The 25,580-nt window shown below is 54.3% G+C and overlaps 2 protein-coding genes across 7 annotated transcripts; both read left to right on the top strand.

Annotated features, from left to right (window-relative positions):
• The first annotated feature begins 343 nt into the window (after positions 1-343).
• PRELP (proline and arginine rich end leucine rich repeat protein) lies at positions 344-13,667 on the top strand. Of its 2 annotated transcripts, none has more exons than XM_014830186.3 (3): positions 344-703; positions 7,209-8,188; positions 11,113-13,667. In XM_014830186.3, the coding sequence occupies exons 2-3, from the start codon at positions 7,225-7,227 to the stop codon at positions 11,286-11,288; spliced, it is 1,140 nt and encodes a 379-aa protein (XP_014685672.1). In that variant the 5' UTR covers positions 344-703; positions 7,209-7,224; the 3' UTR covers positions 11,289-13,667. The 2 variants fall into 2 exon arrangements, with proteins under 2 accessions (XP_014685672.1, XP_014685682.1); XM_014830196.3 differs by having other exon boundaries at positions 546-693.
• A 1,382-nt stretch (positions 13,668-15,049) lies between these two features.
• Positions 15,050-25,196, top strand: OPTC (opticin). Of its 5 annotated transcripts, none has more exons than XM_044758249.2 (9): positions 15,050-15,182; positions 16,838-16,893; positions 18,900-19,134; positions 19,903-20,056; positions 21,627-21,785; positions 22,592-22,794; positions 23,905-24,000; positions 24,469-24,661; positions 24,928-25,151. In XM_044758249.2, the coding sequence occupies exons 3-8, from the start codon at positions 18,907-18,909 to the stop codon at positions 24,637-24,639; spliced, it is 1,011 nt and encodes a 336-aa protein (XP_044614184.1). In that variant the 5' UTR covers positions 15,050-15,182; positions 16,838-16,893; positions 18,900-18,906; the 3' UTR covers positions 24,640-24,661; positions 24,928-25,151. The 5 variants fall into 5 exon arrangements, with proteins under 5 accessions (XP_044614184.1, XP_044614182.1, XP_044614185.1 ...); XM_044758247.2 differs by lacking the exon at positions 24,928-25,151 and adding an exon at positions 24,748-24,882; XM_044758250.2 differs by lacking the exon at positions 21,627-21,785 and having other exon boundaries at positions 24,748-25,196.
• Positions 25,197-25,580: the final 384 nt, after the last annotated feature.

Here is a 25,580-nt window from a genome sequence, read left to right as displayed (position 1 = left end):
TGCTGTGTGACCCCAGGCCAGACTTTTCCCTCTCTGGCCCTCAGAACATCTGTCCAGCAGCCAAACCAAGGCTATCTCCTGTGTCAGTTCACTGCACAGTGAGACTCCACTCCCTCGGCAACCTCCTAGGCTTTGGGAAGGGTTGTCACTGCTCAGAGGAACATCCCACACCCTCCCAGGTTTGGGAATCTGACACCTGAGGGTGACGGGCATCAGAAGCAAGGTCATCATTAAGGGGAGGAACAGAATGGCCATCCAGCTCTGGCCTGCACAGAGGCTGCTTTTCATGCTTTCTTCCCCTGTTAATTTAGCTTGTTTTTCAAACAATCCCCCCCCCCCCAGAAGCAGCAGCAGCAGCAACAGAAGGAAACGTTATTAAAGTGAGTCCACTAGTGGGCACGGTGTGCGCATGGAGTCTAGAGAGGTCTGTCTGCCAAATAAAGACTTCATTGTTGTCATGCCTCCTTTCCCAACTCCCCCCCCTCCTCCCTTCCCTCCCTCCCTCCCTACAATCTGCCCGTCCCTCCCTCTAACCTAACCTCCCCACCCCAGAAAAGTCAGGCAAACACAATCACGCAAGCACCACTGAGAGCTCAGAACTTCTGGCTGGCTCTCTGCTGCCACAGCTCCACGAAGGCGTGGAAGGAAAAGCAGGGAGCCTTGCCGTCTAACCCGAGCTGAGAGGAGAGGCAGGTGTGTGCAGGTAAGCCCCGTCGGGAGATGGGCGGGAAGACTCTTTGCTCCAGCAAGTTTCCTGCTCTGTTCACCCTAGGTTTCCGATCTGGTCTCTATCTTCTCCTGCCTTCCTTCCACCTTTTTCTCCTTCCCAAGGAGCTCAAACCAGCCTTCCGCGCTCCTTCCACAACCCCTTCCTTCCCTCTCTTCGTCACCCTGTCCCCACGCATCTGCTTGCTGCGGAGTGAAACCTTCTCGGTGCACAAGTCTGCTGTAGCACAGACATTACGCTGCCGCGGTGTCTCTCCAGATCAGCTGTTCCCATAGAGACTGGACTCCACAACCCATTTCTCCGCACCTTTCACACACTGTCACACACTGTCACAGGCACACACACACGTCACACAGAGGCTGCACTTTCACTACACACACACACAAATACACAATATGAAGGCATCCGGTCTATTCGCCTCCACTCTCTGACTGCATCTGACATGCAGAGCTACAGCACACAGTGACCGGATACCAGCAGACACACACACACATACACACACACTGCGTCTTCTCTCACGCCTCCGCAGCTGTGAGAGCAAAGAGAAAGTGCGTCTTCCCCCTGCGATGGCAGAGCCAAAAGAAAGCCATGTGTCCCGGGTCCAGGCCAAGTAGGGAGGAGACGGACGACAGCAGGGACTGGAGGATTTCTCAATTCTTCAGAACTTAATTGGGTAGGAGGGAGGAAAAAGTGGCTTTCCAACCCGCATAGTATCTTCTCAGTAGCTTGAATTTCTCATTGATCCAAACCACTTGGCCTTTGGAAAGAAAGAAGAAAGCAGCCCAGCTTCCAAGGAGATCCTAATTCACAGCTATGGGGGCCATTCACTTATTTTTTCTGCAGGCAGTCAGAAATATTTCTCTCTAAGGCCATTTTGAAATTATCCCAGGTTGGCAAGGAGTCCCCTTAATCAGTCAGGGAGGGGAAAATTAAAGCGGGTCACTGACTGGAGCTTGTACCCAGAACGAGGACCCTGCCCTCGGGTCAAGCTGAAGGGAAAGGCACCCCACTGCTTTGAGAGAATGTCAACAATACCTTAACATCCACTGAGCACTCACTTTATACACATTTACTCATTTAATCCTCAAAACAATCTGATAAGTGGCCAGCCCAGTGATGAAGCAGTTAAGTTGACATATTCTGCTTCAGCAGCCTGGGGTTCGCTGGTTCAGATCCCGGAGGTGGACCTACAGACTGTTTGGCAAGCCATGCTGTGGTAGGCGTCCCACATAGAAAGTAGAGGAAGATGGGCATAGATGTTAGCTCAGGGCCAGTCTTCCTCAGCAAAAAGAGGAGGATTGGTGGCAGATGTTAGCTCAGGGCTAATCTTCCTCAAAAAAAAAAAAAGGAAAAGAAAAACAATCTGATAAGAAGGTGTTAGCATGCCCATTTTACAGATGAGGAAACCGAAGCTCAGTGGAGGTAAGAGATTTGCAAAAAAAAGCACCCAGCTAAGCAGCAGAGGAGTTGCAGGTGGGGACCCAGGTCTACAAGCACCCAAAGCATCAGACAGACTCTTCTGGGCTTCCTTCAGGAGGTGGAGATGCTGGGGGAGGAGGCAGAAGGAAGGCGACGGTGAGGCAGCAGGCTGTCCGAGGAGCAGAGCCATCTCATCCTCGTTTCTTCCCCAGTCCCTCGGGATGGAAAACTTGCTCTCCTGGACTAGCGGCCTGAGGCCAAAAAACTTCATTCTGTTTACACTTCGCCTTGTGGTAGATGCTGGAGAGACAGATGGCCCTCCGTGATGGTGTTCTATTTATTTTTAGCACTCTTTGATTTGCATCGCATTCTAAAGTCGCTTAGCACACTTTCTTCTGCCAACAGCAGGGCAAGGATGTCGGGCTAGAGAAGCTTTTGTTAGCCCCATTTTACAGGTAAGGAAACAAGGCTGAGAAAAGGGTCATGTCACTAGGTCGTAGTGGCTGGGCTCAGAGCTCTGGCCCCCGTCTGGTAGGCGCCATGATGCTCTCCCCCAGCGCCCCAGCCAGGCTCACCCTCACACTGACTTCACCCCCAGGACCGGGGCTGAATGCACCACGCCCCTATCTCAGCTCTTCCGTTGCCTCAGGACCAGACAAGCCCTACTTGGGGGCTTTGAAAGAGTCTCGGGCAGCCTGGGTGGGCTGGCCTGCTCCTCTGCTAACAACTGAGTAGAGACCACCTGACTCTCCTGGCTTCCACTCCCTCTGGGCTTCAGGAGGAGAGAAAGGGAGTAGGATGTCTTTCAGAAGTCTACGTTTATTTTATTTTTTTGGTGAGGAAGATTGGCCCTGAGCTACTATCTGTGCCAATCTGCCTCTATTTTGTATGTGGGATGCTACCACAGCATGGCTTGATGAGCACTGTGTAGGTCCACACCCAGGATCCAAACCCACGAACCCCAGGCCATGAAAACGGAGCACGTGAACATAACCACTACACCACCAGCCAGCCCCTCCAAGTCTGAGTTTAGAACAGAAAGGAGGGAACAAAGAAAGAAGGTCATCCCAATGTCCATGGGCATGGCTCTGGGCAGCAGGCAGCCCCATTCTCCACAGCAGGGTCACAGGCTGGGTTGCGCCATGAAGGCTTAGAGGTGACAACTAGACAGGAAATCCGATAAGAAAGAAGAATGTCAGTAGGGAGTGTGGAGTAACCCTTCAACTCAGGGAGACACACCCAAACTCACTCCCAGCCCCACCCCAATCGCAGACTCTGCATACAAAGCCAGTTACCCCTAAACTCGCCCTAATGGCTTGACAAACCCATGTGGACCTCAACCCAGCCCTGCCCTGAGCCTAAACGATGCATCAGTCCCGGGTGTTCAGATCTTAAATAAATGAATTCTTGAGCTAGATGGGGACAAGGGCTATCTCACCTTAAAAAGCACAATCTCTCTGGAAAATCTGCTCTTGTATAAGCAAGTAAATGAATAAATGAAACCCCTGTCATTTGTGGAGACTTTATGCTTATAACATGACTTCATGTGTGTGATCTCACCTGGTCCTCACACAGACAAGGAGCCTGAGGCCTGGAGAGGGGTCAGAGCCAGGATTCAAGCTTAGATCTCTAACACTTGGAACTGAAATCTGAACTTCAAACTCTCTCAGGAAATGTTATTAAACGGAGAGAGCGAATTTGGGTTGAGCAAAGCAGTTGTGTTTTCCTCCACGAGCAGCAGCTTTTCAAGAGGCAGTGCTGGTGAGCAGGGCTGCAGGAGGTTGGTGGTGGGTGGTGGTCATTGACTGAGCAGTGAGCACAGCCCAGCAGACAGCTGGGAGTTGGGGAGATGCTTGCAAAGGCATAAGAAATTCAAAAATCACACACACTTATGATCCACCCCAAGGGAGCTTATGACTGGATAGAAGGTTCTGGAAGGTAAGAGCATAACAAAATGTGACTTTGATCTTTGATGGGGGGTACTATGACTCCCCCTGGAGTCACACAGACTCTGGTTTCAGACACTTAGGACATCAGGGCACACTGCCAGAGTAATGGCTGCCCAGGCAGGACTTCCCCTCCACACAGTCAAGCTCCAGCAGGAAGGGGCGTTGCCCGATGAGAAAGACTTAGAAATGAACGCCGTTTCCTCAAGAAAGAAGCATGGGCACAAGCAAGCACACACAAAGAATGGTTCAGCTGCAGGGCTAGGAGCGGGGCGTTGAGCAGATCCAATTTCTCCATGGAACAGGCCCAGGGAGCTTTTCCCTAGGAACCTCCTATTGGCTCTGAGAGGAGCTTGGCCAGCCCCCAGGGGTGTGGAATGTGAAAGGGTCAGAAGGACTGGTGGGAAGAGAAGAGACCTTCCCAAAGGGTCTGGTGCAGGAGACGGGCTGAGGAAGGCCTGTGTTCACGGGGGATGGAAGGAGCAGGAGGCTGGCCTGCAGGTGGAGCTGCGACTGACCTGCAAATCTGTCACTTCTGACGGCGGGGACCAGGGTTGCCCAGGCCTGGAGCCACCAAGAAATGCCCTGGAGCGAAGGCCAGCTGCCTGAGTCACTGTGCCTTATGGAGCCAGCTTTTGATGGAAGCTCTGGACAAGCTTTACTTGCTTAACTCGAGGCCCAGCACCTGGTAGGTGCTTTTGGCGACGAAAGCAATGAAGGGAAATAGGGAGCCCCAGCCAGTGCTGGGGTGCCTCCCTGGGGAAGGGCTTCTCACAGCAGGAGACATTCCTTGCTGATTTTCAGGCTTATGGGTGATCAGAAAGCAAAGAAATGCCAAAACAAAAAAATTCAGGGTCACAAAAATTGGGGCTTTTAAAAATGTTTGTTTTTAGCATACTAACGCTTTAAATGCCCCCTTAAAATGACTGTGCAACATGACTGTGCAATAGCACGTTAGAGGACTTGTATTAATTCCTAGTTCACCAGTGACAAGTGGTGTGGGCCCGCACAGGACTCCAGTTTGGTCTCACAATGAGCGTCATCTCCGTTCAGCCCTTCAGGTGCCTCCCCAAGACTGTTCTACCCTCAACCCGAGATAGAGCCCAGAGTCTAACCACAAGGTCCTGCGTGACAGGAGGCCAGGGTGGGGCCCTGGAGAGGCTGCCTGGCGAGACCACCTCAGAGGGAGGTGGAGAACAGCAAAGGCTGCAGGACACTCTCCTCCGGCCTTGTCCTCGACTGCACTCCCGCCCGGCCCCCTCCCTCCCTCATGTCCTATATAAGGGCGCACGCATGCACACAGGACCTGTGGACATGAGTTTGCTCACGTGTATGACACCAGGAGAGGAGTGGGGTATGTGCCAGAGTACGCAGGCTGGGTGTCAAGGGTGTGCGTGAAAGGCTTGGGGAGGCGCCCTCCGCCTCTCTGGGGTTCGGCTCTGCCCTCTGTCCTGTTTCTTGTCACACTCGGCTCCTCCCGAGCATCTGACCCAGGGCAAAGCAACTGATGGGGGGCTTCGCTCGTCTTCCTTTGATCAAAGCCAGCAAGGAGTCAGCACTGGGTCACACAAGGGAGGGGGTCTAAGCTGAATCAGGCTCAAAGGAAAAAGAGCAGGAGGCCCAGAACAGAGGTGGTGATGGCAGGGTCCAGATGCAGCTGGGGACACACTCCAGCCCGGTCTACCTCAGAGAACCCCAACAAACCTGCATCCCCAATGTGTCCCAGACCCCAGGAGGGGGAGAGGTGGGCCACCATAAATGTGAAGCAGCAACGAGCAAGGCCAGCGGGAGCAAGGTGGGAACAGGCACACTGGCAGGAGACCAGAGGGGTGTCATAGCGATGCAGGCCCTGGGGAGGGGAAGGCACAGGAAACCCCGTCCCTGGACCCTCTCCAGGCAGGCCGGGGAAGGAAGACTGTGAGAGCTGCCACTTGCCGTCTACAGCCCTGGTCTATTGCTGTTCCCCCAACTTAATTCAACTCAAGCCACATGGCCCTATCTGAGGGGGCATCAGGGCCAGTGGGAAGGGGACTCCCAAAACATCCTTCAGCAACCCGCTCTGCGGTGTCACCACGGCTGGCAGGAAGCTCTCAACATCCCACCACGACACCACCAACACCAGTGGCCGTGGGGAGCACAACAACAAGTCAGAAGAATGTGTGGTTTCCCCACAGCTTTCCACCCCTTCGCTGTTTATTTTTCCTGGAGCCTCCACATCTGGGGAGAAATTCTTGGTGTGTCTCCTTTTGGCAAAGACCAGCATTCTCTGAGCTGAGCACAGGGGTGGGGGCGAGCAGGGGTGCGTGCAGGGGTCTGCAGCTCTCTCCTTCCCTCCACGGATCTCCACAAGCCCTACTCTGGAAGGCAGGAGGCCTGGGTTTTTGTCTTGCGGCTGCAGCTAAATCACTTCCTGGCCTTGGCAGCCACTGCTTCCCTCCACGCCTCAATTTTTATAAACAGTAGAGTCTGGATCTGATTGGTGAATTTCAAACCATTTTTAGCAATGCAACTTTCTTTTCAAATGAATGCTTTGCCTAAACCTCAATATGTATAACAGATTAAAAAAAACACAGAGCTGCTCAGGTTGGCACAGGAGTGGGTTGGGGGTGCCCCAGGGTCATCCCTTTGGTCTCTGTCCCCCAAGGGGGCTCCAGAGAAGTGGGGGCACAGTTTGAAACCATTGGGTTATGGGATCTCTAAGGACTCTCCCAGACGTTACCCCCAGGACTCTGTGGTTCATATGTCCTGACATCCCTCTTACAAGCAGTGGATGATTTTCTCATGCTACAAATGGGCAGACTGGGGGCCAGAGACGTGAATGCTCTTCTCTAGCAAGCCCTAGGACTCCTGGTCCACAGCCCAACATGCTTTCTGCCAGGATGGCTCGCCCTCTCCAGAGAAAGCTCCACTCACTGAGGTTAGGCCTCTGGGCAGGAGATCCAGACCCTCAAGCCCTTGTTACTTTCTCACCTGCTGGATGCAGGCAAACAAGGTGGTGCTTCCCCAGGCCCTCCCACACTCCCCAGAGCCCATCCGGACCCACTCTAGCTGCAGAGACAGGGCCTCGATCACTGAGGCCCAGCAGGCTAATCACCTCCTGGGTCTCCTCCTTGCAGGTGCGGCACCTGGACCATGAGGCCGTCCCTCTGCTGGCTCCTCCCACTTCTCCTCCTCCTGGCCTCTGTGGCCCAAGGCCAGCCAACAAGACGACCAAGGCCCAGGCCCAGGCCCAGGCCCAGACCCCGGCCCACACCCAGCTTTCCTCTGCCCCATGAGCCGTTGGAGCCTACAGACCTGCCTCCTCCCCTCCCACCGGGCCCTCCATCAGTCTTTCCTGACTGTCCCCGGGAGTGCTATTGCCCTGCTGATTTCCCATCTGCCCTCTACTGTGATAGCCGCAACCTTCGAAAGGTCCCTGTCATTCCGTCTCGAATCCATTACCTCTATCTCCAGAACAACTTTATAACTGAGCTCCCAGTAGAGGCCTTCAAGAACGCCTCAGGCCTCAGGTGGGTCAACCTGGACAACAACCGAATTCGCAAGATAGACCAGAAGGTGCTGGAGAAACTACCCAGCCTGGTGTTCCTCTACATGGAGAAGAACCAGCTCGAAGAGGTGCCCTCGGCGCTGCCGCGGAACCTGGAACAGCTGAGGCTGAGCCAGAACAGGATCTCCAGGATCCCACCGGGCGTCTTCAGCAAGCTGGAGAACTTGCTGCTCTTGGATCTCCAACACAACAAGCTGAGTGATGGGGTCTTCAAGCCTGACACCTTCCAGGGCCTCAAGAACCTCATGCAGCTCAACCTGGCCCACAACATCCTGAGAAAGATGCCACCCAAGGTCCCCACAGCCATTCACCAGCTCTACCTGGACAGCAACAACATCGAGACCATCCCTAATGGATACTTCAAGGGCTTCCCCAACCTTGCCTTCATTCGCCTTAACTACAACAAGCTGTCAGACAAGGGACTCCCCAAGAACTCCTTTAACATCTCCAACCTGCTGGTGCTCCACCTGTCCCACAACAGGATCAGCAACGTGCCGGCCATCAGCAACAGACTGGAGCACCTTTACCTCAACAACAACAGCATTGAAAGTGAGTGGGGGTGGGGCGGGCGGGCCGCAGGGAGGGAGGCGGGAGACCGCCGCTGCCTCAGCGCTTTCTCGGGGGCCTCAGGGCAGGGTGGTGCCCCAAAGACCCAACTTGGCATTGGACTTCAAGTCTCGGCCTTCCACTTACTACCTGTGTGACCTTGAACAGATATTTGATGTTTCCTCATCTGTAAAATGAGAATGGTAGTAATACCTTCCGTGGCAAAGTTGATATGAGGATTTAATTGTTTGATATGGATAAAATGCCCAGAATCCCACGCTTGGAGGGTAATAGGGTTTCTTCTTCCATCCCTTCTCATCAGCCCCAGCATCTTTGCCTTCCAGATCTATGGGGAGGGTAGACACGGGACAGAGTCCTGGACATTCTCCTCAAAGCAGAACAGCGACATGTAAATACAGCTCTGAGATGTCCTGGGCCTGCCTGCTGCAGAAGCTGGCAGCTGTGAGAGGAAGCTTCTTCCCCAGGCTGAGCCTAGGTTTTGAAGTGTCTGGGAAAGGTAAGCACAGAGAGACAGCCATGTGCTCAGGGTGAGCAACTGGTAAAAATGGGGCAGCCAGAAAAACACGTCTGTATACCAGTGCTTTCTGAGTCTATCTGGAAGGCTGGAATATTTAGCCACACAAGACAGTATATTTAAGGCAGAATTTGCCTAAGCCACGTTTACAAGGTCCTAGGCTTGGGGTATAAATTGCAATCCAGAAAAAGAAGCTGCAAATTGCAGTTTTCCTTCAATCAAAAATGTCAGGTCTGAGCAGAGCACCAGCAGAAAGTTTGAAAAATGAGAGACTATTATCTGCTCTGTGAGCAAAATGAGGCTACATCCTGATACACACGGAAAGCAGCAGTGTAGGATGAGGCAGCCAAGCGGGAAGAGAAGCAACCCTAAAGTCATAGTAGGAACCCTTAGCTTCCAAGCCAAAGGATGAGGGAGACTGTCGAATTTCTACAATCTCGAAACAAATGGATGGCAGAAGGTTGTTCAGTCATCTGGGATAATTACACAAAGCTGGGGAGGGTCTTTCTAAATCTTACAGGAAACAAATTCAGGAAAAGGGAAAACTGCCTAACTTTACCCTGCAGATAGTAAACTGATGGAACACATTACCCCCAGGAAGCTGGATAGGCCGAAAATAGAGGCAGAAATGGTACCTTGATTAATAAGTGGCTGACAGGTCTCTCCGGATTTGTGGAAGAATCGGCTGCGGGACACGCAGCCTTCTGAGGTTGAAGACAGAACATCACAGCCTGTGCACACGGGCCCACCCCAGCCAGCCCTCCCGTGGGCCTGACAGATAGCAGGGCTGAGTGGGACCACAGTCAGTGCCACGATGCTGTTCTTAGCAGTGGTCGTGATGCTGCCACCCATGCTGTCCTTACATTTGCAAAATGCCCTCACCAACATTCTCTCATCTGATGACGAGGTGCCAAGCTCACCATTTCCCAGATTTTGGAACTGAGCATCAGGGTGGTAAGGGGACAGTCAAAGTCACAGAGGCCATAAGAAGAAAATCCACCTATGGCAGGGCTCTTTCTGCCACACCAGTGATGAAGAGAGAAGAAGAAGACAAATAAGAACAACAGCCAGGCCAAGCCCACGGACAGCCAGAGAGCAAAGGTTAGGGAGAGCAAAACATCCACTTAGAAGATGACATACCCACGCCATCCAACAAGAGGTGAGGGAGAAAATGGAATCTCACTTTCTTTTTTTTTTTTTAAGGTTAACACCTGAGCTAACATCTGTTGCCAATCTTCTTTTTTTCTTTTTTCTCTTCTTCTTCTCCCCAAGCCCCCCCACCACCCAGCACATAGTTGTATATTTTCAGTTGCGGATCCTTCCAGTTGTGGCATGTGGGGTGCTGCCTCAGCGTGGCCCGACGAGCAGTGCCGTGTCCGCGCCCAGGATCCAAACCAGTGAAACCCTGGCCCACCAAAGCGGAGCACGCAAACTAAACCCCTTGGCCAGAGGGCTGGCCCCTGAGTCTCATTTCCCATTTGAAACCTGCCACAACTTGTCCACAACCTACCTTTCCGGCTTCCTCTCCCTAGAATCAGTAATCACTTCAGAATCAAGAGGCTCGTCAGCCACCAGACCCCCGAGCTGTCCCCAGGCCCCACTTCTTCTTCCTGTCATCCCTATTGCAGCCCAGGTAACCAGCTTCTGTCCACTCTCATGCTTCACATCCAGGTCACAGGAAAACCTCCAGAATAATTCTCACATCCACCTGCTGGCTTCACCCCATTGTTTCTCCACTCCATAGCCAGATTCATCTTTCTACAGCATAAACCTGATCATAGGACCCTTCCAGATTTAACACCCCAGGACGTCATGGTTCATACATCCTACTATCCCTCTCATAATGCAGTCCTGCTCAATGCCATTCCTCAGATTGGAGAGCAAAGCCCCGGTCCCTAGTGGAATATTTGAAAGCCTACCATAATTTTTGGCTACAACTTACCTTTCCAGTTTATGCTCCCTAGCACATCACACTTCACTATTTACTACTCCCAGATTCCGCCATGAGCTTTATGGCCTCCATAACTTCATTCAAACGGTCCCTCTACCAGCACACCAGCCTCCACGGTGCCACCTGTTGTACTCCTACCTATCTTTGAAGGTCCAGCTCAAAGTTCACTTCCTCCACAACTCTTCAGAGTGAATTTCCAATAACCATTGTTGATCAGTTCCGACTTAATTCATTTTACAAACAAGTAAAGCGAGCCCGGAAGTTAAAGTTGACTCATCCACGGCCACACATTCCCAGAGTCAGCCAGTTCCAGAGAGGAGAACGCGAGTCCTGACTCTCAGTCATCCACCCCTTCTCTTTCCTGTCTTTGCCTCCAGCCCTGTCCGTCCTGACTCCCCCACCCCACCTACCCTGCTGACTTCTCCCCTTCTTTCCCCATAGAAATCAACGGGACCCAGATCTGCCCCAACAACCTAGTCGCTTTCCACGACTTCTCCTCGGACCTGGAGAACGTGCCACACCTCCGCTACCTGCGGCTGGACGGGAACTACCTGAAGCCGCCCATCCCGCTGGACCTCATGATGTGCTTCCGCCTGCTGCAGTCCGTGGTCATCTAGGCCTGTCTGCCCCTGGAGCGCCTCGGACTGCACTGGAATGCTGGTGGCCCAGGCGTCTGTGCCCACCATTCGTTTTCTCTCTCTCCCGTTCTTGCTCCCAGCTAACCCTTGCTTTACCCCACCTTCCTGAGGCAGAAACAAGCCACATACTCTGCTGCACCTGCAGTTTCTAGAGCCAGACTTCCAAGGCCTTGACTTGGTCCACTCAGCTTAAAGACACCCACTGCACAACCAAACTTCTGGCCCCAGAAGCACAGATGCGTGTCTAAAGATGTCATATCCCATTTTCTCTCCTCCTTCCCCCACCACACCTGGGTAGGTCTGGGCCATGGACTGACATCTGGATCTTGGTCCTGGCTGAAGCAAGCAGAGATGGTCAGGGGCAGCCAGAGGTGAGGTTTGGAAACGCCTGCTGGAGGGTCCGCCATCATGGGCAGCTCTGGCCCTAAAAGGCCGAGAAACCCAGGGCCCCTTGGCCAAGGATCCCACCTTTGAAAACTGCTGCTTGATGGCTCTCTGCCAGCCCGTGTTCTCCAGAGAGGAAGTACCAGGGAACGGCCGCGGGAGGGTGGAGGGTCGGGGTTCCTGCAAGGGCCTGCATTTGGCCACCTCTTCACAGGGATGAGCTGGGGCCCTCCTTCTCCAGGGCGAACACAGCACCCGCCCTCCAGGCTGGGCCTCTCTATCCCAAGAGAGAGGGCAGGGAAGGGCAGTCAAGGAGAGGAAGGCTCGAGGAGCCAGGAGCCAGGAGTCGACCTGTGGGAGAGGAGCGGGAGTCAGAGCCCAGGAGGCCCGCATGGGTACAGACGGGTCCTGCAGCCCCCTTGGCCACTCAGGACAAGAGTCCTGATGCCCTGGGGAACAGTGTCTGCAGTGGAAGGTACAGAGCCACCAGCCCCGCCCCACCATCTGCTTCTCTGTCAGTGTGGATGGCCCAATCCTTTCCACCCCCCAGGAGTGCTTCCTGAGAAACTGCTGGAGAAGGGGCGGAGCCCCTGGAAATCTCCCAGAAGCCTCTTCCATGTGTGCAAATTGTCCTCCCCTCTCCGACAGACACATCAGCGACACCTGGTGGCTGGTGCAGGTCACAGCTGGCTCCTGTCGTCACCTCTCTGGTGTGGCCTGGGCTCCAACTTGAAGAGCCGTGGGTGACATGCGTGGTCTCTCTCCTCTGGAGTCTAAAGGGCACAGAGCACAGAGGCCCTGAGGCGGGGGCTGACTCCCACCCTGAGTGAGCACCAGGGGGAACCTTCGGGAACCCAGGTGACAGTGCAGTTTGTTCCCATTTGCTGTGACCTTGCCAGTCCCTCCTGCTCTCGCTCCCACATCTGTGCACTGAGGAAGGGGTAAAAGGCCCCTCCGAGGCCCCTCCAGCGCTCACGTCCCAGTCCAAGGCCCCACCCTTTAGACTATGCTCTAATGCAGGACAAGTCCTAAATATTACCCCTTCCCTTGCAGGAATTTATTCCCTGTACAGACTACCCTCCCAACTCCCGCCCCAGCCCAGGTGAGCCACTTGGCAGGCCTCCAGGTGGAGCCTGGGCCCCACAGGGCTGACTCATCTTCCCCACCCCCTCAACTGTCTCCAGGGGATGCTGCCCCCCCTCAGCCCCTGAGTGTCTACGTTGGTGAGGCTGAGGGCGGATGTTCTAGAAATGAGTAGGACACAGTGCCCACCCTCAAGTTAGGTTGAGAAAAGCTCCAGAGATTTTTAAGAAATTGGATTAAGCTAGGTCTCTAAGTTCAAGAAATTCCCACTATAGTCTTTCTCACCTTTCTCCTTTGCTAATTTATAGAAAACGGACCGATTTCACCACAGCCCCTCTCCCTGTGCTCCCATACAACTGCCTCATTCTTCCCAGCCGTAGCTGGTTTCTCCAAGGCTCCTGCTTAAAGTCAATATATTATCGTGGCTGTAGGCAACCCGGTGCTCTGGCCTGGATAAGCCCCCTACTGCGCCTTATTCACACCTTGCAACCTCAGCCCCCTGATGAGGCCCTGAGCGGAGCACAGCTCCTGTGGTTCCCGGGGGAGGGGTCATTCCCCTGCAAACCTGAACTGTTTTGTTTCAGGAGCAACACAGTCACCCCCATCTTGTGGCCCCGTCTAAAATGCGTCCGCTCCCTGCACTGCTCCTGCGGCTACAAGCTGGAGAGGCGTCAAGTTAAATTGGCTTTACAGAAACATCCCCCACAATGTGCTGATTTCCCTCGGGTTTACGGAAGCCCCCTCCTCCATACACAACTTCATGCTCTCAGTGCTGTTTTGTGTACTCTGTACATAGATCTATTCTTTCTTGAAGACCATGTTAACTTTGTGAAACATCTTTCACATTCCAACAGGCTTCACAGCAGAGGAAATAAAGTAATATGAAAAATATCCTGCTTGAACTTGACAATGGGAACAGGTCAACAATACCTTAAAGCCATCTCGCCACTCCTCTTCCCCTGCCTCCCACCTCTTACTTGCTCTGAGAAGATGAGTGGAGAAAGGATGCTATTCTTAAGAAACTCTAAGAAAACAATCCTAAAGTCTTTTGTCCATGAATTTCCCCCAAACTAACAACCCTCATGAAAAATAATTCCTAAAGTCAGACCAGAATTCTGACAGCTACATTTGAAGCCCAAAGCCCTGGATTCTTTCAACCTACAGATACAAATTGCTGAGGGAACCCAAATGCTCCGTACCGAGCCAGACATGGAAAGACACAAAACAGTCACCAACCCTCACCCAGGAAAGCTTGCAGACTAGTGGAGGAGACAGTGTAAGAATCACAAACAGTAGAGAGCTGTATCAAGGTGGAGAACAAAGGGCTACGTCATCTGGAGTGATCTACTGGCCATGCAGGTGTTCACAGAGGAGCGAGCACCGGGTGCCCAGAAGCACTCTTCAGATTCCAGAGTGGGCTGTGGTCCTCCTGGCGCACAGCATCTTCTTCAGGATAGAAGCCGCCAGATGATGCCCTCCCCCTCCCCCTCCTAAACACCTGTTTCAGTTCAATTCAGCAGGGTTTCAGTGGACACCCCCTAGGTGCAATGCTGCCAGCTAAGAATGCAAGGATAGGTAATATACCCCACGCCCTTGAGGAATTCACAGCTTGGTAAAGGGGAAAATCCATGAATTAATAATTGCATGTCTTGAGTATCTATAACAACGCTGTGTTAAAGAGCGTGGTGCAGAGGCCTCTACCTCTGTGTGGGAGAAACCAGAAAGGTTCCTATCATTTGAGCTGGATCTTAAGGGTTAAGTCAGATTTTGCCAAGTGGGAGACGCGGGGGAAGCACATAACCCGGAGGGGAAACAGCATGAGCCCAAAGGCAGCAAGGCGTGGAGTTTGCCCTGCAGGGCGTGTGTGTGTCTGAGAAGGGGCGAGGGCCGTGTTCCTGTCATGGAGCTATGTGGCTACAAGCCCTCAGCAGGGAATATATTCCTGTTGTTCAAAAAGCAGGAGATTCCTGAAATTTCCACGGCCCCCGTCTCCCTGCCCAAGAAAGGGGCAGCAACAGGGTCAGCTGGCCAGACTTCTGTCCCCACCACCTGCCACCTCCGTTCCATCAGCACGCCTCGTGCTTCTCCTAATGAGAGGTTCGGATTAGAACGCGCCCCCGCCGTCCCTCTTCCAGGCTCTCCGGGGGCTGAGGCCCCGCAGCAACAGCAGGAGGGCCAGACAGTTCCCACACAGGCCACCGGCACGCGTCCCAGGGACCCTCCCCGAAATCCACAGGACACAGCGTGTGACGGCGAGCTCTTGCAGCGAGGGTCGCAGCTGCCAGACGGTGGAGGACGTGAAGCCCCGTCAGGAGCTGCTGGGGGCGGGGGGCGCATGCGCGGTAGCGCGCTGACTCCGCGTGCGGCCCGCAAAGCTGCAAGAGCGAATGGGGAGCCAATCGCAGGGTAGGGGGCGCGGTGGCAGTGCTGGGAGAGCGGGAGGGCTGGCGCGGGTATCACCGAGGAAGCGAGAAGCGGGGAAGGAGTCGGGCAGGCGGCAGGGGAACAAATGAACAGTCTCACCTGCGTCCTGGCAGGGAATGAATGGGGTGCGGTGAAGGGGGAAACGCGCCCCTGGCTGCGGGGGCGCAGGGCCTCTGGCTGCGGAGCCCAGGCTGTAGAGAGAGTGAGGGAGGACAGCCGCCAAATGCGCCATCTGCTCCCTGCGCACCCTCAGCTCCTGGCTCTCTCTCCCTCCACCCAGCAGAGCCCTGTGGTGTCTCTCCCCGGATGGGGGCTGCCCGGGCGCAGGAACATGTGTTGCTCTGTGACCGGGTTCTTGGGCTGGGGGAAGCCCCCTTCACATCAGCTGATGCCCAAAAACACTGCAGGCCAAGCATTGCCCCTTGGGCCAAGTTGCTAGATGTGCCCCTTCACCTGCTGTGCCCGGCAGAGATGAGTTTTGCGCAGGCCAGCTGTTTTGAGGCCAAAACTCCAAAACTGAAGGGGGGCGGGAATGAGGTGAAGAACGAACAAAGGAGGGCTCCCTGGTCTGAGAGTCAGGAAATCCAGGACCTGGCCCTGGCTCTGTGTGACCTTGAGCAAGTAAGTCACCTCCCCTCACTGGGCCCCGGTTTCCCCATCCGTGCAATAAGGGGTTTGGACTAGACGATGTTTAGGGAACTTGCAGCTGGGGTTCAGCATCCGGTCAGCGGGAGGCAGTAGGGGAAGGAGCATCATTGAAGAGCCTGGGCGCATGTGCAGGCTGGCAGGATCTTGGGGAGACATCTGGGTCCGCACCCCCTACTTCAGCAAGGACTTACCCTGCAGCAGCCTGAGGCACCAAGGAAAGGAGCATCTCTCCAGATTGGGGAGGGGGTGGGGGGTGTACACTGAGAGGATTCTTCTCTGCCCCCTGAGACCCCAGACAATGCCTTCTGGTGTTTGTGATCAGGAAGTCCTTTCTAGGGCCCAACTGAGCAGGTTTAGAGAATTTCCTGTACCCTCCTCAAGGTCGCCATCAGAGACCTTGAAGTTGGCTTTCAAATGCTACCCCATCCCCCATTCACCTTCTCTTGGAGTCGCCCTCCCTTTGGTGATTCCTGTTCAGTTCTGGTCCCCTGTTGGGGCTCTAGGTGGTGGAGCTGGTCAGCGTACCCGAGCTCAGCATTTTTTAATATTTGGGCTCCATATAGAGCATCCTCATTCTCTGTCAGGAGAAAGGCAAGCCCCATCTCTCCACATACCCCACTGCCCCCTTCTTTGAGAGTACAGAATCTGCGGGGTGGGGCCCCTGAGGGGATGGGAACTGCCTGCCCCCTCAAAGAGGGTGGCCAGGAGGAGAGAGAGGGAGCAGAGAGAGAGAGAGAGAGAGGGAGGGATGGGGGGGAGGTGGGGAGGGGTCTGTATAGGAAGTTGGGGGGGAGGTGTGGAGGGAGAGAGAGAGAATTCCCTCTCATCAAGCAAGGGAACTGGATGGGGGACCCTGCGAGGAAAGAGGAGGGGAAACAGCTGGACGTCAGGAAGGAGAGAAGTCGGATTGGCCGCATGCTTGCCTTGGCCAGCTCCCGCCCTCCCCAGGCACAGTCTGCCAGCCCCACTGCCTGTGCCCTCTCCCTCAGAGTCCCCACCTCTCTGGAAGCTGTGAGGCTCATCTGGAACCCGAGGAGTACACAGGGTAAGGTTCAAGGGTGGCTGCGTTAGGCCCGTGGGTATGCAAGTGCCGGAAAAGAGTGTGGGCTGGGTGCCGATTGGGTGGGAGAGAGGACACTTCAGGCCTCCGGGCCAGAGAAACTGGGGGAGGCTTGGGGGGTGGGGGTGGCAGTAAACTCTGTCTTAGGACTTTTTTTTTTTTGAGGAAGATTTGCTCTGAGTTAATGTCTGCTACAAAGCACCCCCCCCCCTTTTTTTTGGTGAGGAAGATTGTCGCTGAGTTAACACCTGTCCCCATCTTCCTCTACTTTGTATGTGGGATTCCTCCACAGCATAGGTTGATAAGTGATGTGTAGATCTGCACCTGGGATCCGAACCCGCAAACCCCAGGCCACCAGAGCAGAGCTTGCAAATCCAACCACTATGCCACCTGGCTGGCCCCTGTCTTAGGACTTTTTTCAAAGATTTTTTTAAGATTATCTAATTTGGTTTGGAGTGAAGCATGGGAAGTAAGATGAAGAGATACCTCTTGCTACTGCTAGGAGCTTACCTCTTGCCCAGCTAAAATAAAGAAAGGGGGAGAATCTACTAGAAACTTGTGCAGCTGGCTTGGGGAGGGCTGCATTATCAAAAATGCACTAGATACCTGACACCCACACCGCGCATGTTCTTGACCCATCTGTGCATATGTGGGTGAACTTACACATGTGTACATAATCTCCTGTGCACACACACAGGTGTACATACGTATCTAAGGAACTTTCTGGGTGTGTATACACTCCCCCAACCACTCCCAAAGAGCTCTTTTGTTTCTGTGATCATTTGTTTCTAAAAAGCTGCATTTATAAATGTATTTTATAAACTAGCATTCTTTTTTACGGTGTGTGTCCATTTTTAAGCCCATGTCCCCTAAGTGGTTGGGGCATTCCTGGACCTGGGCGTGCCCTGTTCAATTCTGTACCCCCAAAGACAAATCCAATGCCTGGAGCATAATAGACACCCTGTAAATGTTTGTTGATCAAATCCGTGGATGAATGGATAATCTTTTTAAAACTATAGGACTCCTTGATGTTGAAGTGTCTCTCAATCCTGTGTAGTGACTAACGGTTGTACTCTGGTATGTGATTGTGTCAGAGAGAACAGCCTGATAAATGCACGAGCGTGTGCCTAGTTAGCGGGGAGGTGTGTGGACAAGGGGACGTGCACGAGCGTGTCTGTGCCGGCTGCACTTGCCTGTGTGAGTGAACATCTGAGTGTGGTGAGCATGTTATGGGGGAGCAAAATTAGCCACCCCGAAATGTGTCTCTTTGCCTTGATAGAACAAAAGGCTCTGAAAGAAGCTTTGACACCCACCCCCCCCCCACAACTGCCTGAAAGAATTCAGGGTAGAAGCCCTGGCCCAGGACAGGCCATCACCATGGAAATCTCTGGATGTGGTAGTCTGGGAGGACCCTTGCGAAGCCCACTCTCATCAAAGTTCTGTCTACCAAACCGTTGCTTTTCCATGTCCATGTACCGCCTTCCTCCCCTTTGAAGCCCCAAACCACTACCCCAACGTCTGCCTTTGTCTTTAGCAGAAGGTGATACTTAAGGTGGCAGCTGTGGCCATTCTGGCGAGCAGCTCAGCTTTCCTGAGTCTCTCCCATGCATACATGTTATAACGCTTTGTTTGATTTTCTCTTGTTATTCTGTCTCATGTCAATTTAATTCGTAGCCTGGCCAGAAGGACCCAGAGGGGAGAGGAAGTGTCTTCCTCCCCTGCAGTGTAAAGGGACTCCACGGAGTCGGGGTGGGAGTCCCCTAGACACAGCGCAGCTCTCCAGAGCCTGCACGTGTATGAAGATGCTGCGTGCGTGAGGAAGAGCGTGAGAGTCTGCACTTGTGGGGTGGGAAGTGGGCAAGTGTGTGAGCCACTCCCACAAAGCTCCAGAGACCCCTGCCCCTCAGACAGCTGCCCCCTCTCCTGCCTACCGCCCAGGGCTGGAGGCCCAGGTGACTCACCCCATTCTCACCCCAACCTTCCCTCCCCAGGACCCCCATGAAGCTCTCAGCTTTCCTGAGCCTGCTGGCCCTGGTGCTGCAGGAAGCGGGGACGACTTCTCTCCCAGGGAAGGAGAGGAAGAGGAGAGAGGACCAGAAGCACGAGGACCACAGTTCCCACACAGCTCTGCGTCTGGAGAACTACGTCCTGAGCCTGGACAGCTATGATGAGGTCATTGACCTGAGCCACCATGAGCCCACAGACCACGGGGACCAGCTCCCCGAGGTGAGGGGCACACAGCAGACCAGCTGCATTCCCTCCAAGAAACTGGGAGCCCGAGGCCTGGCCCCTCTCCCTTGCTCCATGATGCAGGTGTCTCAAGCCTGCAACTCTTTCTCCAGGAGGTGGAAATTCCTGTCCCTCCATAGCAACTTGTTACTTAGATGATAGTAAGAAAGAGGACAACAAAACTTCAATTTCTTTGTCCGTTTGTAGAAAACTTGGTGGGACTTCCCTTAGAAATCATCTATCACCCCTCCCCGCCTCGCCTTCAAGTAAGACCATAAGCCGCATCTCTTTGGGACATCAGCAGTGTCCTCATATTCTCCCTAGAAAAAAGAAATGCCACCACCTCCTATCTTTTCTTAGACTGTCTTCAGTCCGAAGTTCTTCCTCAGCCCGTGCTGGCCTTGGCGGGAGCTTATCAGAAGCCAAGCCCGTGTGCTGTGTGAGCTTGGTCAGTGCGGGGCGAGAGCAAGAGCTCCAGCCTAGGAAATCTGGAGCCGGGGGCTCTGGCTCAGCCACCAGCTTGGCCACCAGCGGGCTCCGTGACTCCAGTCCATCTGCTCTCTAGGCCTCAGTTTCCTCATCCATGTAATGAGATGTCAGACCAGATGCTCTCTGAAAAGGTGTCTTTCTTGCTCACTCCTTCTGCTGTCCTTCCCTCCTTCACAGTGACTCTTGGCAAGTTTGAACTTGGTCACTGAGGTTCCCAGAGCCCAAAGTTAACTTCCCCTCAGGCAAAAATTGGCTTCCTGTGTGCTATGTCTCCAGGTTAAAGGGACCAGCCTGCCTCCTCCAACCAGCATCAGTTCCACTCAGAGCCTTTTCGCTCCAAGAACACCCTCTTCGAACCTGACAATGACCAGACCTACTCCACTGACCAGGCCCACTACACTGGGCCTGCTGGGGTCCCCGACCAGCCACGGTAAGTTTATAGTCACAGGTCTCAACATCCATAGGCGATAGGCTACGCAGACATGACCCAGCACCACAGGTACCAGGGCCAGGGGGCAGAGGGTCAGGGCTAGCCCTTACCAGCAGGGAGAGGATGGAAAACAGCCACAATAAAAACAGAAGAAAAAAAAATCCAAGAGAGAGGCTGGCTGTCCCAGATGCTTTTGCTCGAATGCACACACTGGATAGGAGACAGAAATGCAGGAATTCTGCTCTGCCTGGCAAGGCCACCCTACCTTAATTAATAGCATCACTGGGGGAGCAGGTTGATGGTAATTAGATTAGAGACAATTAAAAGCCTGCAGAGAAGAATAAATAACTTTGTGGCTGTCACATGGCACAGGGGCAAATGGAGCAGTCATACTGCTCTCCAGCTCTCAGCTCCCTCCTTAGCAGTTCTTCCCCGTCCTGAGGCTGGGACGCCGTCCTCCCTTGCCGTGAGCACTGGCCCTCTGCTGAGGCGGCAGAACGGAGGCCGAGGAGGGTGCCGTTCGTCCCAGAGTTGCCTGCTTTCAGTCCCTGTTCTCCTCTGGAGACGTTTGCCCTGGGCACATCTAGGGCTCTGGGGCATCCAGAGAAGACGTTTCAGTAGGAATCTGTGACCTCACAGAGCAGCAGAGTCCCAGGCTCAGAGAGACCAGAAAGGGCCTCATCTTGGTCTGCCACTCAAGGCTTTGGGATAAGAAGGGCGCTGGGGCCCTCTCTGCTCCATCTACACTGTCTGGTCACTGCTGGCAAAGAGGAGCTGCCTCTTAATCCTTGGGCAATGTCACTGCTTCACAGAGTCCCCCTTTGAGTGGGAGTGGCCGTGGTCTCCCATCATCTCTGGCCCTTGGAATGGCAGGTGATGGAAACCTCCTGCACTGTTCGGCTCTGTGAGCCACTACAGTCTTCTCATCTTCTCAGCTTTGTAAAGTCAGTCTGAGCTCGATGGCCTGGCCCACGTCTCGTGACCGCTAGTCATGGACCGAGAACAGACGAGGGCTGTTTCCCAATAGAAAGCTGGGGTGCTGATACTGTAAGAAGGGGAAATGGATTCTGGGCAGGCGTTGGCCACTCCACCTTGGCTCTGTTATGCTTCTTGGAGCCACACAGAACGTGTTAACTCCTCACCCACAAGGCAGCCAGCAGGCTCAGCAGCCATTGGCCATTCCAACTTAATTGTGGCTTTGTTTCATCTTCACTGTATTTTTGGGGACCAGAGAGGAGCCCTGTGGAAAAGAGACCGAAGGACTTGCCGGAAACACCCCCATAGGTCCAGGAGACCCCGCACAGAGCCAGGGTCTGATGCCAGTGCTCCTGGACTGGGACGGAGGAATCACTGAGGTGGATCCGCTTCTCCTAATTGAGGCTGAGTGCCAGGCTGGGCGCAGCCACCAGCACTGCCTGGTGCACTGTGACAGTCAGTTCTGGGCAGCAACCAAAAAGGACACAGACAGCCGTGGCTCAGACACTTCCTGGGGCAAAGTCCATCAGTTCCAGAAGCTGAAGGGAGTCTGACTGGGGGGGTCTCCCTTTGTTCTCTCTTCCACTGGGACCAGGCCTGCCTACCTGTCTGGTTTGTGTGTGCCTTGGTTCCTCCGTGTACTGTGACGATGCTGACCTGCAAAACATCCCCCCTCTTCCCAAGACAACCGCCTACCTGTACGCCCGCTTCAACCGCATCAGCCACATCCGGGCCGGAGACTTCAAAGGGCTGAGTGCGTAATGCCCTGGCAGAAGAGGACGGCAGGCCTGGCAGAGGGAAGCCCCCGGGGTCCTCTCCTTCCCTACCCGGCACATGAACAGTCCCCAGGGACGGGGTCCCACCTGTGTTAGTCCTTCCCTCTTAGCTTTCAGTCTTTCCAGCCAACAAAGGGAAACAGCCCCAAGACTCTAATTCTTTCCTTTGAAGATTTCAGATGGCAGCAGTGCCCTCTGCCCATTTGTTCTCCCAAAAGCTCTGGGAAGGGGAAGATATGATCAAGCCTCCATTTTCAGTATGTCCCGGCATGTCTAGCTCTGTGCCCTCCTGGCCTCTGGACAGGCCATGCTAACTCGACTCTCCATGGCACTGACGCTGTTGACATGGCCTGTGTTTGCTGGTTTGCTTTGCTGCTTTGGGCCTCACACCGTGCCTGCCATGGGAGACCTGGGCTCGAATCCAGCTTCTGCCACTAATAACCACAGCCTTCAAGGCCTCCGTGTCCTTTGGCATAAACTAATGGTGGAAGGGGGCGGGGGGTAGACCAGGGATTCCTGGGCCTCTTGGGTCTTGCCCTGGAAAGGTTTCTTCCAAACCGATCCAAGGTGGGCAGCCGCCATGCAGGACAGAACTCCAGGGGAAAGACTGCAGAATCGAGGGCTTTTTCAGAGAGTCCTGGTGTATCTGTTCTCTCTTCTGGTTTGGACCTGGTGCAGGTGGAGCGCTGGCTAGCGTTCCCTACCTGAGAGGGTAGAGCAGGTCCGGGCAGCTCTGGCAGGGGCAGGGAAAGATGGTGTGTGCGTTCTCTCCTGCATCCCTTAGCAAAACTGAAGAGGATTGACCTCTCTAGCAATTTCATCTCCTCCATCGATGACGATGCCCTCCGCCTGCTGCCTGATCTAAAGGATCTGATCCTCCCAGAGAACCAGCTGGCAGCTCTGCCTGTGCTGCCCACTGGGATCGAGGTCCTGGACGTCCGCCTGAATCAGCTCCGGAGCTCAGGGATACAGCCTGAAGCCTTCAAGGTGAGTCAGGGCCTTCAGTCCACCGCTGCCACCTGCCACCTACGCCCACGGCCACACACACACACACACACACGCCTTGCCCTCATAGGATATCCCTGCTCCAACCCTGGTCTGGGGTATGAAAATCAAACCCTGTTTCTTCGTCTATTTCTTAGAGGTTCTTTTTGTTGCAATAAACTGATTCTGACTGAAGAAAAGGTGTTTGACTGCGTGCCATCCCAGGCACCTCCGTGGAAGGGAACTCGGCCTCATGGGCCTGTTACTGGGGGTGCGGGTGGGGCTGGGCTGTCAGCGACCAGGCCACTGCTCTCCGTCTTGCTCTGGGGCACACGGTCTCTTGGCTCCTTTCCGTGCGCCTGCTCTTTCACCTCTCTGCACACCAGCATCTGCTGCCCTAAACCTCTGACTAACGTGTGACTGACTGCAGTGGTGCCGGTTCCTGCCCTAACTCCCTGGACCCTTTTCTTTCAAAACCACCTCTAACTAACTGATCATTGTCTTTCTACGAGAAAATTCTCAAGAGAGACAATCTGACTGGTCACTGGCTGGCAGTTTTCATGGGAAGGGCTAACATGTGACACAAATATGCCCCTTGCAGCTGCCCACTCAGCAGGGCCAGGAGGAGCCCCAGGCAATTGCAGTGAAAAAATGGAGCGTGGACCAGATTGGCACTCAGGCTCAGTCAGCCTCATGTGTGCCTGTGGCTCTCCTTCTGCTGGTCTGGATGTTTCCAGAACGTGCTCTGCACAGCTGCTCCAGGTTTAGCATCTGGAGGTTTCTCATTTGGGGAAACCCCTTCTGATAGCAGAGAAGTTGAGGTGGGGCTGAGATGCCCCCTTGTCCTCCCTTGCAGCCCAGCCCGCTCCTCGCCCACTCCTCATCAGCAGCCGACGGGCTCCTTCGCACTCCCCCAGCTGCCGCACCTCCAGCTGCAGCTTCCCTTCTGCATCCAGTTAGCGCCTGTGCACTCCTGAGAGACGGGGTGTCCCCCACAGCACCAGCACAGAGCCTGGCCCACAGCTGAGTCTCAGGGGACTCTGAGTGAACGAACGGGGTCACGTCAGCCACCCCTCACTGCCAGGGCCCGACAGCCTTCTTTCTCCTCCCCAGGCGCTGGAGAGGCTGCGGTTCCTCTACCTGGCCGACAACCTGCTGGAGTCCATCCCCGGGCCCCTGCCCCTGAGCCTGCGCTCGCTGCACCTGCAGGTGAGCGGCCTCCGCAAGAGCAAGGGGGCGCGCAGAGCCCAGAGCCCAGAGGGCGGAGGGCTGAGAGCAGGAGCACCTCGGGCAGCTGCGGGGTCTCCTCACAGAGAGCTCACTGGAGACGCGGGTCACAGGTCTCGTCCAGGTCGCTGTCCACAGCCTCAGTGTGACTTCCTCCCTCTTTCTCTTTGAAGCACCTCCCCTCCCTCCACGGCCTTGCCCCAGCTCACCCAACTGCTTGTCCCTTCTCTCCTTGCCCTCTGTCTCTCCTCTTCCCTTCAGCCCTGTTCATCCCCCCCAGCCCGCCCCGCATCCACCCTCTGTGACCTCTCCTCTCCTCGCCATTGTTGTTTGGCCTTCGTCTCATGTACCTCGGTTTCTCCAGCTGCAAAAGGGGAGCAGAGCTGGTGGGGATAGCTGATGGAGGCTGGCTCTCCGGCAGAGGCTCAGCTGTCAGAGTGTTCTTTCCAGAATAACAGGATACAGACCATGCAAAGAGACGCCTTCTGCGACCCAGAGGAGCATAAATACACCCGAAGGCGGCTGGAAGACATCCGCCTGGACGGCAATCCCATCAACCTGGGCCTCTTCCCCAGCGCCTACTTCTGCCTGCCTCGGCTCCCCACAGGCCGCTTTGCCTAGCTCAGCCTCCCTCTCCGTCCAGGTCAGAGCCCTTGGGGAGCACAAGGACACAGGCCTCCGGGCTGTAGGGTCCAGTCTCCCGTCTCTAAACAGGGGTCTTTCATCCAGGTGCTGATCAGCCTCGTGATCTAGTTGCAAAAATCACTCCCTCAAACGCACACTGAAATGTCCGGTAGCCAAATGTGCATCCCATGCCTCTTCCCTCCCACCTATGGCTCCTGGCTCAGAGGGTGGTGTTGTCTGCAGCAAAGCTCTTCCCCGTGTTCCCCATCCCTCCTACCCACACAGAATGCCAGGGAAGCCATGGAAGAGGAAGAGGAGGAGGAAGAGGAGGAGGAGGAAGAGGAGGAGGAAGAGGAGGAGGAAGAGGAGGAGGAGGAAAGGGGAGAAGCAGTGGGGTGCTGGAGCCAGCTCTTTCTACTAGACTTGCAAGAACCAATTATTAAATTTTCCAGAATTTTGCAAGCCAGTTAAACACAGCCATTGTTAAAAATTAAATTATATAAACACGCAATTAAATATGTTGAAAACAAAACAACAAATAAATACTCAAACTCATCACTTCGTAATTATTTTCCTATTAACCGTGCTCTTGAACGTCTTTACGTCCGTGGGATCTGTGTGGTAAATACAGTGACATGCTCCTGTCTTCCCAGCTCCCTTCACAGTGAACATCGTTGTTTGAAATCAGCCACGTTGGGAGTAGTTATTCCATGGAAATTGGAAAATGCTACACGTTGGGGTTTTTTTTGTTTTGCTTTTTTTTTTGGAAAGCTGGTTGTCAAGCATTTGCTGGCACCACTGAGGAAAAAGAACATCTATTTAACTAGCCCTCCCTCTCCCCCAGGCGTCCGCACTGGGGTAGGGTGGGTTTCTCCTCTTCCTACGCCAGGGCTGCTTGTTGGACGTGGAAGGAGCCATTCGTAAGGATGGAGAACTGA

The sequence above is a fragment of the Equus asinus genome, chromosome 25 (genome assembly GCF_041296235.1).
Source record: "Equus asinus isolate D_3611 breed Donkey chromosome 25, EquAss-T2T_v2, whole genome shotgun sequence".
NCBI classification, from domain to species: Eukaryota; Metazoa; Chordata; class Mammalia; order Perissodactyla; family Equidae; genus Equus; species Equus asinus.
This window is presented reverse-complemented; position numbering and strand designations above follow the sequence as displayed.

Bases quoted from the DNA above. Each gene is read 5' to 3' on its own strand.
- PRELP (XM_014830186.3), top strand. From the start codon at position 7,225: ATGAGGCCGTCCCTCTGCTGGCTCCTCCCACTTCTCCTCCTCCTGGCC. The intron at 8,189-11,112 runs GTGAGTGGGGGT...CTTTCCCCATAG, and splicing joins CAACAACAACAGCATTGAAA to AAATCAACGGGACCCAGATC.
- OPTC (XM_044758249.2), top strand. From the start codon at position 18,907: ATGAAGCTCTCAGCTTTCCTGAGCCTGCTGGCCCTGGTGCTGCAGGAA. The intron at 20,057-21,626 runs GTAAGTTTATAG...CACTGGGACCAG, and splicing joins GGGGTCCCCGACCAGCCACG to GCCTGCCTACCTGTCTGGTT. The intron at 24,001-24,468 runs GTGAGCGGCCTC...TGTTCTTTCCAG, and splicing joins TGCGCTCGCTGCACCTGCAG to AATAACAGGATACAGACCAT.